At 39.4% G+C, this 13,547-nt stretch overlaps 1 protein-coding gene across 4 annotated transcripts in view; it reads right to left on the reverse strand.

Annotated features, from left to right (window-relative positions):
* Positions 1-13,547, reverse strand: part of atf2 (activating transcription factor 2) — a 53,985-nt gene that overhangs the window by 25,745 nt on the left and 14,693 nt on the right. For all 4 annotated transcript variants that reach the window (XR_009816497.2, XM_061971593.2, XM_061971591.2 and 1 more), the window contains exons 7-9: positions 9,898-10,000; positions 6,058-6,144; positions 230-451 (exon numbers count right to left, since the gene is read on the reverse strand). Coding sequence is in view for 3 of the 4 variants with exons in the window: in XM_061971593.2 (XP_061827577.2) it covers positions 230-451; positions 6,058-6,144; positions 9,898-10,000 (412 nt within the window). In the remaining variant the exon portion in view is untranslated. The remainder of the gene's footprint in view (positions 1-229; positions 452-6,057; positions 6,145-9,897; positions 10,001-13,547) is intronic.

Raw genomic sequence — 13,547 nt, forward strand, 5'->3', positions numbered from 1 at the left:
TCGTGTGTAAAATGTTTGAAAGAAGGCAATACTGTTTTATAAATATCTCCACTATGCCTCCATGTTTTGATTTCATATTTTCAAGACGTATGCAGATCCCAAATACACAAAAACAGGTACCAATAGGGAAGACAAGTTGGTCCTGCATAATAGCTCCCCAAACTTTTAGTAGATCAGGCCCTAAATGTAGCTCTGAAAAGTGGAGCTTCAGCACTGTGTGAGTACTTACAGGTGTCTCCGTGGTTGAGGTGGCGGGCTGCTGAAGGGAATGCGGAGAGAGGTCTTCAGGGGCAGGCAGGTTGGAGGCAGGGGTCAGGGAGAGAGGTGTGGAGGGGGTAGGGGATGGAATCGGGGCAGGAGACGTAAAAGCAGCAGTGTGCGTTATGGCGCTACTTTGAACTTCACTGCCATCGCCGTTGGTTAGCTGCTGGCTTTGTGAGCCTTCTGCTTTCTGAAAAGACACGAGTCATCATGATGGTGTCTATTCCGTGCACAGTGCCTTATTTGATTGGTTAATACTAACCAGTTAGCTTACTTTATTCAAATTCTTTACTTTGAACTTTGGGGGTAGATTGGGATTGTGGGCAACATGAATGTGGCATGTTAGAAAGGGTTTGGAACATGAGAGGTCGGACCTCCATCTATCATCTTTGGGTTGAACTACACTGCAAAAACTGAAATTTAAGTAATAAGGGTGATACTTGCTTATTTTCTGTCTGATAAGATAATTCTTCTCACTAAGCAGATTTTATGTTAGAGTGTTTTACTTGTTTTAAGGGTTTTGGTCCTAAATGATCTCAGTAAGATATTACAGCTTGTTGCTCAGATTTTATGACCTATATTGAGTAAAAACATGCTTGAAACTAGAATATCAACTGTTGCAAAGCTGTGTCATTAACACTCACAAGTATAAAACTACTTTTTTAAAGTAATAATTTCTTATTTCAAGCATGAAAAAAAAAATCATGACTTTGACACAATTGTGTCTCATATTAAAACAGATGACAGCCAAATGGACTTTGCTGTTTTGTTTTCAATTAAACAATAGAAAATACATACTCATATAGTAGTACAGTTGTTATTAGTGAGAATATACTTATTTTAAGATATTTTTGGGTTTATTGAGGCTAGCTAGTTTTCTTGTTCTATTGGCAGATAATTTCGCTTAGTTCAAATAAAATACCCCTAATTTTTGTATTTTTTATTCTTGTTTTTGAACACTGACTTTTTGCAGTGTAGAACATAGATGGGGATCCAGCAGGCCCTTTTTGATGAAGCTGGTCTAACTCCAGATATTACAACCTAATGACGGGATACTTTTTTCTTCATTCGGATGTTATCAACTGATCCATTCATAAATCAACATTCTACCCCTATCGACGACACACACAGCGAGCATAACAAAACACATCCACAAACACAGGTATCACGCAACGAGCCAAGAAGGTGAAAGTGAATGGGCCCTTCGAAAACACTAACAAAGTGATAGGCAACACATTTACATGAGAAAACAGAGGAGGGCAATATTCTAACAAGTTCCTTTGCCAGACCAATCTATCTACCAAATTAGTTTATCGTGTAATACCCTTCCAGAAGCTCTTCTGGCAGGAACAAGATGTTACTCTCTTGGAATAGCCCAGAGAAAGAGGGGGAAGCCAGTCAGATTCATATTTCATCTCTGCCATGGGAACCTCATCAGTGTATTAACCCCGCCTCTCATGGGTGTTTTTCAACCATCTGCTACTATATTACTTATCTTTATTTTGCAACTAATTAACAGCATAATCTTCTAAATTCAGCACGTTAATTATCATTATTGTGGTCTTTGCAGCATCATCAGTCCTTGTAAAGTACTGTCTCTGTGCAAGCCTCCCCGCACCCCCTCACCGGGATTCTGGTGCAGGCAGGTTGGGTAGGGGTCTGTTTTCTTGACGTGGGCTCATTAGGTGTTTGCTGATGAGCTGAGTGCAGTGGGAGGCACTGGGAGATTGAGAGGCGGGAGGGAGGTGGTGGATGCAGGTCATGCAGGATTCTGCTGAACAAAAAGGTTCCATGCAGTGTGAGGCCGATTTAATGTGCCTCGCTGAGCGTGTGCCAGGATGCCCCCAACCGGCTTTTGCTAGTAGCCCACTCCCCTGTGAGGAAATGTACGCCATCTTCGTGTTTGTCATCTCTACACCCCATGATGTCTAACACCACCCCCAGTCCCAGCCCTCCTCCTTCCTCTCCTCTCAAGTCAGGATCTCTCTCTCCCTCTCTCTGTCGAGGCAAACGCCTCCTGTCCACAGTTTATCTGTTAATTTCCAGCGGCACTGCATGCTGAGAACATTTACAGACCCTGTGAGACGTGCTTCATCACGTTCGCCCTCACCATACATAACCTACACCTACTCATATTTGACTTTACATAAAGGCCATTTACAGCTTGAGATGCGAACATTATAGATTTTGACTGTAGGAGTAATAACCACGGTTTCACGATTATCACAATTAGGCATTGATTAACTTCACGACAAAAAATTTATAAAATCACAGACATCCCCTAGAGATTTTGATGTGTCATTTATAACTGTACTAAAAACCACTATGCAAATAATACCATTTTAATAACAGTACATTATAATACATTTACACAAAAGCAATAATAATATATTATGTAATACCTTTATTATTAAAATAAGACATATAAACTCCAGTGCTACTGTCATCAACTGTCATCCTTGCCTATTAATTATCTTTAATTATCTATTTTAAGCTGCCTTGCTAATAACTGGAATGTACATATTTAGATGCCAGGGTAAGTGCTGTTATTCTACAAGCGCCTCATGTTATGTTATTGTTTTACACTTGCTATATTAACTTAAAATGCTTTTAGTTTAACACAGAGAGGAAGCATTTCTAACATTAAATGAAGCCCATGATAGGAGTGCCTGTTTACAGTAAAGTGACTCAACGCTAAGCTATAGATTGTAAGTAGGGTTGCAAATTTCCGGGAATATTCAAAGTTGGAAATTTTCCATGGGAATTAACGGGAATATATTGGAATTAATGGGAATAAACATTGAATGCAACATGCTAGATCTTGCAGCATGATTATTAGCTAAAACAACCTGATTTAATGCAAATTCAGTAGAATTTTAACCCTTCACAGTGCATTCCTCCATCACATGTAGGAATGCACTGTTTTGGACTGTGATTTTTCAATCATATGTACAGTTAATTCCCAGCATGCTACACACTACAGCAGGGCTATTAAGGCCACACTAGTATTTGAGCCCAAGGATTTCATCCAGTCAGGTAAGTTTTGATGATATTACTGGGGTAAATATTTTTTATGCAGCTGAGATAGGCTCCAGCACCCCCCCGCTACCCCGAAAGGGATAAGCGGTAGAAAATGGCTGGATGGATGGATGGTATTTAAGTTGAATAGAGGTGTAATTGCTTGTTACTGTATGACTGTAGACCACTCCAGCAGACTTCCACTCAAGCTAGCTAGCTGTTCCCGTGCTTGTTAAATGATTTTGGGGCCAATATCTCTAGCTAGCTAGGTTTATGTACCACCACAGTCTCATAATGAACCGAAAATATTTTTCCGTTAGCCGTGATGCTAATTTTCTCTATGTTAAATCCCATTAATTTATGCTAACAACGTTAGCGATCCGAATTTACCTTTTTTGTGATCTGTAAAGTTCAACTAGCAAAGAGAAAATCAAAAGGTGTAGTTTCCTCTGCCTTCTGTTCTGCTAGCCATTCTGTTGTCATACAGGAATGTAGGTTATAGTTTGATTTAGCATGCTGATTGAGTGTTCATTTATTCATCTAGCCTATTTCTATTCATTTGTCCATCAGTCAAATATTTATAAAGACTACTCCAATTGTTTAGCTGACAATTTAATTTTTTTGATGGCATTGCATTAGTGTTTTACAAGAATAAATAAATACAAACAGAATAATGCCACGTATGATGTGTGGAGACATTTCACCCCAACCAATGTAGGCAGAAAGGCTGTGTACATTTGCAAATACTGTGCAAAGAGCTACGTCAAAAATGCCACAAAGATGCAGCAGTATATAGAGAAGTGCCCAATAATATATCATTATTGTAATTCCCCATTAATTCCCATATATTCCCATGGACGGTGTCCAACTTTGAATAATCAAAAAATGGTCAATATTTCCAAACTTCCCGAGCTTAACTTCCCGTGGTAAATTTCCAGAAAGTTTCCGGAAATTTACCGGAAACTTTCCACCCCTTTGCAACCCTAATTGTAAGTGACATGTTTAAATTCTAACTCTTTACCAACTCAATTCTTCATGAAGTAACCTGCCACTTACATAATTTAACTTTGATATTATGTCTTAACTTTACTTTGGCGCGTAAAGCTGCACAATGTTGGATGTATTAGACCCTTTAGCTGCCACATTCTTTTGGCAGGTTTTGCAAAATCATTGTCTTCAATGACTCCCTGGTTGTTTTTTTAGTACCCGAAAGGTTCCCACGCTGCCGACTTCACCTTTTTTTTGTGTGGGAAACATTTGCTGCTTTGTCCTACTGCCATTTTTAGGCTAATATAGCATACTAGCATGTCTCTTGATAGGAGTGTGCACCGCTGGTGTAACTTTGTTTTTGTTCCAAGCAGGTTGTGCCGAGAATAACATACCAGCATAATGTCCATTTATAGTGAGTGAAGAGGATTTTCGGGAATGAATAACGGTGACGTTTTTAATCACAGTTAACAGTAAAACAGGTTAATTGTTGCATCCCTCTATACAGCAAGACATTTGTATTATTTAGAATATAATTACAATTTCTGGATGAGATTATCGTTATAAAAGCTTAGCTGAACTAGTTAAAATTGGATTTTCAATGTTATATTGGAATTACAAATTAAAATGACCTTACAAAGAGTTAAGCTAAATTCAGAGTGAATTTTTGTTAAAAATGAAATGACACAAGAAAGTGGCAAAAGACGTTTTGTTGAATATATTAATAAACAATATTGATCACTGCATCATTATTCTTATTTTAAAAAATTGAAAAAGATAAATATCCCTGTTCTTTCCAGCCAATTTTGAGGAGAGTGACTCTACTGCATAATGCTAAAGAATCCTGGTAAAATATAAATAATTATCGAGAACATTCTAAACAACTACATATTTTGAACCATGATGATTATGCATGTATTGAAAAAGAATAGGAATTATTTACAATTTTTTGTCTTGATTGGCAACACTAAATGGTCCCTAGTGTGTGAATGTGAGTGTGAACATTGTCTGTCTATCTGTGTTGGCCCTGTGATGAGGTGGACACTTGTCCAGGGTGTACACCGCCTTCCACCTGAGTGCAGCTGGGATAGGCTCCAGCACCCCCCCGCGGCCCCGAGAGAGACAAGTGGTACAAAATGGATGGATGGATGTCTCATTTACAGCTAGAAGATACCCACTTATCATATTAAATTCACTTCCCTCAAAATGTGACCAGTGTATAGGCAACTATTACATTTACGTAAATATTACGTGGGGACGGCGTGGCGCGGTTGGGAGAGTGGCCATGCCAGCAACCTGAGAGTTTTTGGTTCGATCCCCAACCTCGTCACGTCCGTTGTGTCCTTGACCAAGACACTTCACCCTTGCTCCTGATGGGTCGTGGTTAGGGCCTTGCATGGCAGCTTCTGCCATCAGTGTGTGAATGGGTGAATGTGGAAATAGTGTCAAAGCGCTTTGAGTACCTTGAAGGTAGAAAAGCACTATACAAGTATAATCCATTTACATTTACGTGCAATTGTGGGAAAAACTGGACTGATAGAAGGATTTTAACCTTTTATAGCTTACAGTCATGTTCAGTAAAAAATGATAGGGCCATTAATGTAATTGTCAAATACATCCTTGTCAAAATACCTACCTGTTATTAATTTTCTAAAACTGTGGCATTACATTAATACCTTGTTGGCAGAAGTAATTAGAGATTGTGATCTCGCTGACGGGGCACACTATAGTTTATAAGTAACATACATTGTGTAAATATATCATTTAAAAGTAAGAAATTATCACAAATACCAGTTTTGCCTCTGATTGAGCAGGCTGTGGCGAAGGGGGTCCGGGGATGCCGGGGACATTAGGCACAATGGAGACAGGTCTGACAATCTGACAGCAGAGACACAAAACACACACCGACACAGAATTAGTCTTCCCCAGTAGAACGCAGCCTCATGCTCCCCCACAACACACAAACATAAGCAGCAGAGTCCCCTCATATCTCAGCCTCATTATGTCGGATGGCCCGTTATTTTGTGGAGGCAGCGCCACATGGAGATGCAGTGTGTGCGCTAATGAACCTCTGCCTGGCTGCGTGAGAGCATATGGGCAGGGGAGCTGCAGAGTGGATGAGAGGCACAAGTCAGAAGGCCAGAACTGGACGTCTCTCAGAGCTGCTGATGAAACGGAGGGAGTCAGGTGGGGCCTGCGGGTGGGGGTGGGGTTGTAACAAAAGGCCCACTGTCTAATATCTGATCTGGTCGTGGCTCAGTGGTGCACAAGCTCCCACAATGGTTGCAGCTTAAAAATATTCATCTTGTCCCAAAAGATTTGTAACTCTAGCACGAGCTGGACTCATAATGGGATTGCAGAACACATTAGTGGTAATCCGAGTGCTATGCCAGAAATCAAGAACGTTGATTTGACTTGAACAAGGACAAATGACAAAGTGTGCTGGACGGGTTCCTGTTGTGCTCCAGCCAATTCCCGTGTAGTCGTCACAGCCATACAAAGTCCATTACATCCCTCGCTCGCTCCCCAGATCCAAATTGACTGCCAAATTTGCGGAGCCAAAGTCGTAAATAGTTCCTGCTGTCCAAGAGAATAGAAGACAGGCAAGGACAAAATGTGGCATTAATCAATCACTAAGTGTTGTCTGAACATCACTTGAGGAGGACTTGTGTTCTATTAGCCTGTCCAATCAAAATGTGGATCCTGACCAACACCTAATCTCCCTTAAAGACCCAGTCAAATCACACAAGTATCATGTATTTATCTCGGGACAGGTGAGGATCTTTCGTCACCGATAGCACTGTTACTCTGATTTACCGATTTTTTTTTATAAAAAAAAAATGTTTTTGATCAACAGGAATTGAATTCATCAAATGTTTTGATCCGCAAGGTAATCGCTACTACTGAAAGCATAAGTGATTGTACTACTTAAATTTTGATAACATTAAAAAATTAGCATCAATACGAATGGCCCATCGAATCCTAAATAACACTGCACCAGCGCCACTTAAGCACTTTGTCCAGTTTACATCTGCTATGACAACTAGAAACACACAAGCCTCCACCAGGGGGCAGTGTAGCGTACCCAGATGTAAAACATATTTTGAACAACCATATAAAGCGATAAAGGAATGGAACGACCTCACAACAAACTTGAAAAGTCTAACAGATTACTCTTCATTCACAATTGAAGTTAAAAAGTGGCTTTGGAGCAATCAAAGCTGCTCACACGTCACTGAGGTGGGCACTATGATTGACACATCAACTTAATGTGTATTATATTTATCCATGAGAGCATTTTGTTGTAAACTGTGAGGTGTGTGTGTTCAAATCATGGTTGTGTTGTACAAATGATGACAGATGTGAACAAAAGCATGTTTTGTCTGTGTTATGATGTAAATAAGGTGTGGTTGTATTGTATAATAAGTATGTGTCAATGAAAAGGTATTTTATTACTTTTCTTAATTTGATTACATGCCATAGTGTAATTTTATTGTTATAATTTTTCTGCATGATTTTTTGTATCCCTTTAATTTAGGTAGCCAGGGACTGCAGATGGAAATTAGCTATTTAGCTATAATCTGGTGCAGAAAATATCTGTCTTTGAGCTTAATGTTTCTGTGCATTGTCCCTTCAAATAAAGACTAAACTAAACTAACTTGGCCAAAACCTAGAGAGCCCATGCATTTCAAGCCAACTAGCATTTTGCCTAAACGGGCTGCAGAAACAGGTAGGAAGTAAGTACACTAAGTCAGTACCATGAATTGATTAACGTGGACCCCGACTTAAACAAGTTGAAAAACCAATTCGTGTGTTACCATTTAGTGGTCAATTGTACAGAATATGTACTGTACTGTGCAATATACTAATAAAAGTTTCAATCAATCAATCAATCAAGTAGTAGGTAACGTACTTTAACGGCGAATAAGGAAAGAGCCCAGTTTGCTATTTTTTTAGGTACAAATCTAGTGACACAGTACTAAAACATAGACAAGAGGTAATTAAGGTAAGTGTTGTATTATTTATTTTGAATGATGCACTTCTTTTGAGTGGTGTCACGATACAACTTTTTCACTTCCAATACAATACTGATATTGGAGCTTTGCGTATTGGCCGATATCGATATTGATACGACGCCATATCAGCACGACTCATATACCGGGTACACTTACCGTATTTTTCGGACTATAAGTCGCAGTTTTTTTCATAGTTTGGCCGGGGGTGCGACTTATACTCAGGAGCGACTTGTGTGTAAAATTATTAACACATTACCGTAAAATATCAAATATTATTATTTAGCTCATTCACGTAAGAGACTAGACGTATAAGATTTCATGGGATTTAGCGATTAGCAGTGACAGATTGTTTGGTAAATGTATAGCATGTTCTATATGTTATAGTTATTTGAATGACTCTTACCATAATATGTTACGTTAACATACCAGGCACGTTCTCAGTTGGTTATTTATGCGTCATATTACGCACACTTATTTCAGCCTGTTGTTCACTATTCTTTATTTATTTTAAATTGCCTTTCAAATGTCTATTCTTGGTGTTGGGTTTTATCAAATAAATTTCCCCCAAAAATGCGACTTATATATGTTTTTTTTCCTTCTTTATTATGCATTTTCGGCCGGTGCGACTTATACTCCGGAGCGACTTATACTCCGAAAAATACGGTATATCATTTTGTAGTATGGAATGTTAAAAAAGTCTTGATGAAGTAAAATTACTCAAACACAGAACAATGTAGGTATGAAAAACACTAAACTCTTTATTATTAACTGACTGGAATGGACCTCTTGTGTCTTTAATTCAGTGGAAGTGCAGAGGTAATATTTTCTTTCTTTCTTGGTAACACCTAGTTGTCACAATAATTGATTAAAATAAGATCATGATGCAGAAGTTGAATGATACAGATACGTTTGTTACTGGATAGTTTCTACTACACTTTTGTCTTGGAGACTTGATATGTGTAAGGAATGTCTGACTATAATTATTTGATACTTATTTATTTTGACAAATGTGGTGTTTTGGACTGCAATATTGTATACCGTATTTTTCGGACTATAAGTCGCAGTTTTTTTCATAGTTTGGCCGGGCTCCAGTGCGACTTATATAAGTTTTTTTCCTTCTTTATTATGCATTTTCGGCAGGTGCGACTTATATTCCGGTGCGACTTATACTCCGAAAAATACGGTAATTAGGACACTTTTTAGGTATGTCTAGCTTGTGTGCTTAGCTGTTGTAAAGCCGCTAGTTCTTGGTAGCCTATAGCCTACAATGTACGTAAAACCTTTTGTAGATGACTTTACTAAAATCAAAAAGGGCAAACCTTGGGTGATTATTGAAGGATATTTAGATTGGAACTGACTGTACAGCTTTGCACAACTAAAGGTGCTGCAGGACTGCTTGTCTCGGAGCTTGTATTACATATTTTAGATGCAGGCCGATATCATCCGATACTTCTCTTTTGCTGACATCGGATCAAATCAAAATCGGATCGCGACCCCACCTACTCATAACATCCCAATAATTGTCATCTTGGAAAAACACAACGTAAAAGAGAAAGATATTTTGTAAATTAGTAACCAGGAATACAATTGACATGAAGAAATGTAACTGACTCACTGGAATATGTACACTGGAACTGGTAATGGGTGCTGGAATGGCGACTGGCATGGTCTGCCCGTTAGGCAGCTGTAAGAGCACAGGGAAGGCGCCAGACACTGGCCTAGAGCAGGAAACAGACATCTCCGTCAAGATTAGAACTGCACAGTGCTATGTTAATAAATAATACAACAACAAAAAAACACAGTAAAAAGTGGCAGAGTGATGGCAAAGATCAAACATTCAGTCATATTCAAGCAACAACTGATGAAAGAAGAAGAAACACCCATTGAGCTCAAGCAACATGATTCATTACTGTTTTACAATCATCAGTCTTGATATGGATGTCTGTTAGGCAACTCAAATCAAATGTAGTCTTTTAAGCAATCCTAGGGAAGCATTGTGACTTTAGGAATAATTAGGTTATGTTCACTGTGAGGTGTACTCACTGGTGTTGTCATCTACTTAGACAATACTGTCTATGTTGACTTAGTTTTTTTTACAATAGTACAGTGGTACCTCGGTTTTCGTGAGTAATGTGTTTTGAATCGTCAGACCAAGACAAAAAACACATTTTTCCAATAAAAAATAATGCAAATAAAAATACCAATTAAACACTTTTGTTTAGGATAATTACACTTTTACAAGCAGAACACAATGTGAAATACTTATAAGTAATGAATAAAAGGAATATTTATTATAATTTTTACTCTAATTAATGCGATAGGCTCCAGACCCCAAGAAGAAGCGGTAGAAAATGGATAGATGGATTAAAGACTCTTGGTGAACATGGCGGTTAGTGGAGAGGGAAGATCAAAGGAGGGGACAAAATGCACACTTTTAATCGAGTAGGTGAGAAACGTAAACTTTAAAGGGGAACATTATCACCAGACCTATGTAAGCGTCAATATATACCTTGATGTTGCAGAAAAAAGACCATATATTTTTTTAACCGATTTCCGAACTCTAAATGGGTGAATTTTGGCGAATTAAACGCCTTTCTAATATTCGCTCTCGGAGCGATGACGTGACAATGTGACGTCACATCGGGAAGCAATCCGCCAATTTCTCAAACACCGAGTCAAATCAGCTCTGGTTTTTTCCGTTTTTTCGACTGTTTTCTGTACCTTGGAGACATCATGCCTCGTCGGTGTGTTGTCGGAGGGTGTAACAACACAAACAGGGACGGATTCAAGTTGCACCAGTGGCCCAAAGATGCGAAAGTGGCAAGAAATTGGACGTTTGTTCCGCACACTTTACCGACGAAAGCTATGCTACGACAGAGATGGCAAGGATGTGTGGATATCCTGCGACACTCAAAGCAGATGCATTTCCAACGATAAAGTCAAAGAAATCTGCCGCCAGACCCCCATTGAATCTGCCGGAGTGTGTGAGCAATTCAGGGACAAAGGTCCTCGGTAGCACGGCAAACAATGGCGGCAGTTTGTTCCCGCAGACAAGCGAGCTAAACTCCCTGGATGTCTTGGCTCACATCGACCCTAGCTTCCCTGGCCTGCTGACATCAACTCCAAAACTGGACAGATCAGCTTTCAGGAAAAGAGCGCGGATGAGGGTATGTCTACAGAATATATTAATTGATGACAATTGGGCTGTCTGCACTCTCAAAGTGCATGTTGTTGCCAAATGTATTTCATATGCTGTAAATCTAGTTCATAGTTGTTAGTTTCCTTTAATGCCAAACAAACACATACCAATCGTTGGTTAGAAGGCGATCGCTGAATTCCTCCTCGCTTTCTCCCGTGTCGCTGGCTGTCGTGTCGTTTTCGTCGGTTTCGCTTGCATACTGTTCAAACCGATATGGCTCAATAGCTTCAGTTTCTTCTTCAATTTCGTTTTTGCTACCTGCCTCCACACTACAACCATCCGTTTCAATACATGCGTAATCTGTTGAATCGCTTAAACCGCTGAAATCCGAGTTTGAATCCGAGCTAATGTCGCTATAGCTTGCTGTTCTTTCCGCCATGTTTGTTTGTGTTGGCTTCACTATGTGACGTCACAGGAAAATGGACGGGTGTTTATAACGATGGTTAAAATCAGGCACTTTGAAGCTTTTTTTTTAGGGATATTGCATGATGGGTAAAATTTTGAAAAAAACTTTGAAAAATATAATAAGCCACTGGGAACTGATTTTTAATGGTTTTAACCATTCTGAAATTGTGATAATGTTCCCCTTTAAAGAGTGGACAGGACTTTCTTTAATGTGTTCCCTTAAACGGTTCCCCCTGCAACCTAAATGATAATAAATAAATAAATGGGTTGTACTTGTATAACGCTTTTCTACCTTCAAGGTACTCAAAGCGCTTTGACACTACTTCCATATTTACCCATTCACACACACATTCACACACTGATGGAGGGAGCTGCCATGCAAGGCGCTAACCAGCACCCATCAGGAGCAAGGGTGAAGTGTCTTGCTCAGGACACAACGGACATGACGAGGTTGGTGCTAGGTGGGGATTGAACCAGGGACCCTCGGGTCGCGCACAGCCATTCTTCCACTGCGCCACGCCGTCCCTACTAACCTACTGTATATTAACTAGGAACCTTTAATAATAATAATAATAATAATGGATTAGATTTATATAGCGCTTTTCTAGACACTCAAAGCGCTTCACAGAGAAGTGAGAACCCATCATTCCTTTACATTACAATACTATTTTAACAGACACTACCTTTGTACTTTGGTACAAGTTCTTCCTTGAATGTCATGGTGTTTCTCACCTTCTACATCAAAGTGCTTACACCGAATGACAATTTATTTTTTAGGGCACCTTTTAAGGCACTGAAGGTCGCCGTACAGCAATTGAAAAAAATACAACGTTAGAAATACAGGCGTGAATAAATAAAGCAATTTTCTTTGGCCCTATTGCGGCTTATTTTGTAGCCGTACTAAATAGGTGTCTGAAATTTGCCTAACACTGAAAAAAACAAGTGTGCATGAACGCCACATCCGTGCAGGGAGCACAGTGCAAGAAAAGAGACAGACATAGAAACCACACCCACACACACATCCATTCATCCTCTACCGCTTGTCCCTCTCAGGGTCGCGGGGGGTGCTGGAGCCTATCCCAGCTGCATTCGGGCGGAAGGCAGGGTACACTCTAGACAAGTCGCCACCTCATCACAGGGCGCAGGGACAGACAACATTCACACTCACATTCACACACTAGAGCCAATTTTAGTGTTGCCAATCAACCTATCACAATAAAGATTATTAAAAGGACTCCCTGGCTAGAATCTGTCTATCGTGTCTCAACTTGAAAAAACCCCACAATCCATTCTTCACAGAAACTGAAAAATGAGTAACCTTATGTGAGATTCTTGATTTTTATACTAAATTCCATGGGAAAATGCGCGCGCTAATAGACTAGTTTGTTCGGCGCAATGTTTGGTCAAAGGATATCCGAGATACATTTTTGGCAATGTTTCTCGTTGAAAACCAAGGTAACACTGCACATTTATGCTTATTTCCTAAGATATACACCAACTACTGTAAATTATATCCAATATTTATGTATATGGTACTGTCCATTGGTGAGATATAATACATAGTTGCTGCAATGTGAGATTTCTAAATGATTTCATTACCTAAAAAATACATAAAGGCACTGTCACTTTGAAAGAAAAAAACAACTGCAGCCAAAATTAAG

Source organism: Nerophis lumbriciformis, linkage group LG13, assembly GCF_033978685.3.
Source record: "Nerophis lumbriciformis linkage group LG13, RoL_Nlum_v2.1, whole genome shotgun sequence".
Taxonomy (NCBI): Eukaryota; Metazoa; Chordata; class Actinopteri; order Syngnathiformes; family Syngnathidae; genus Nerophis; species Nerophis lumbriciformis.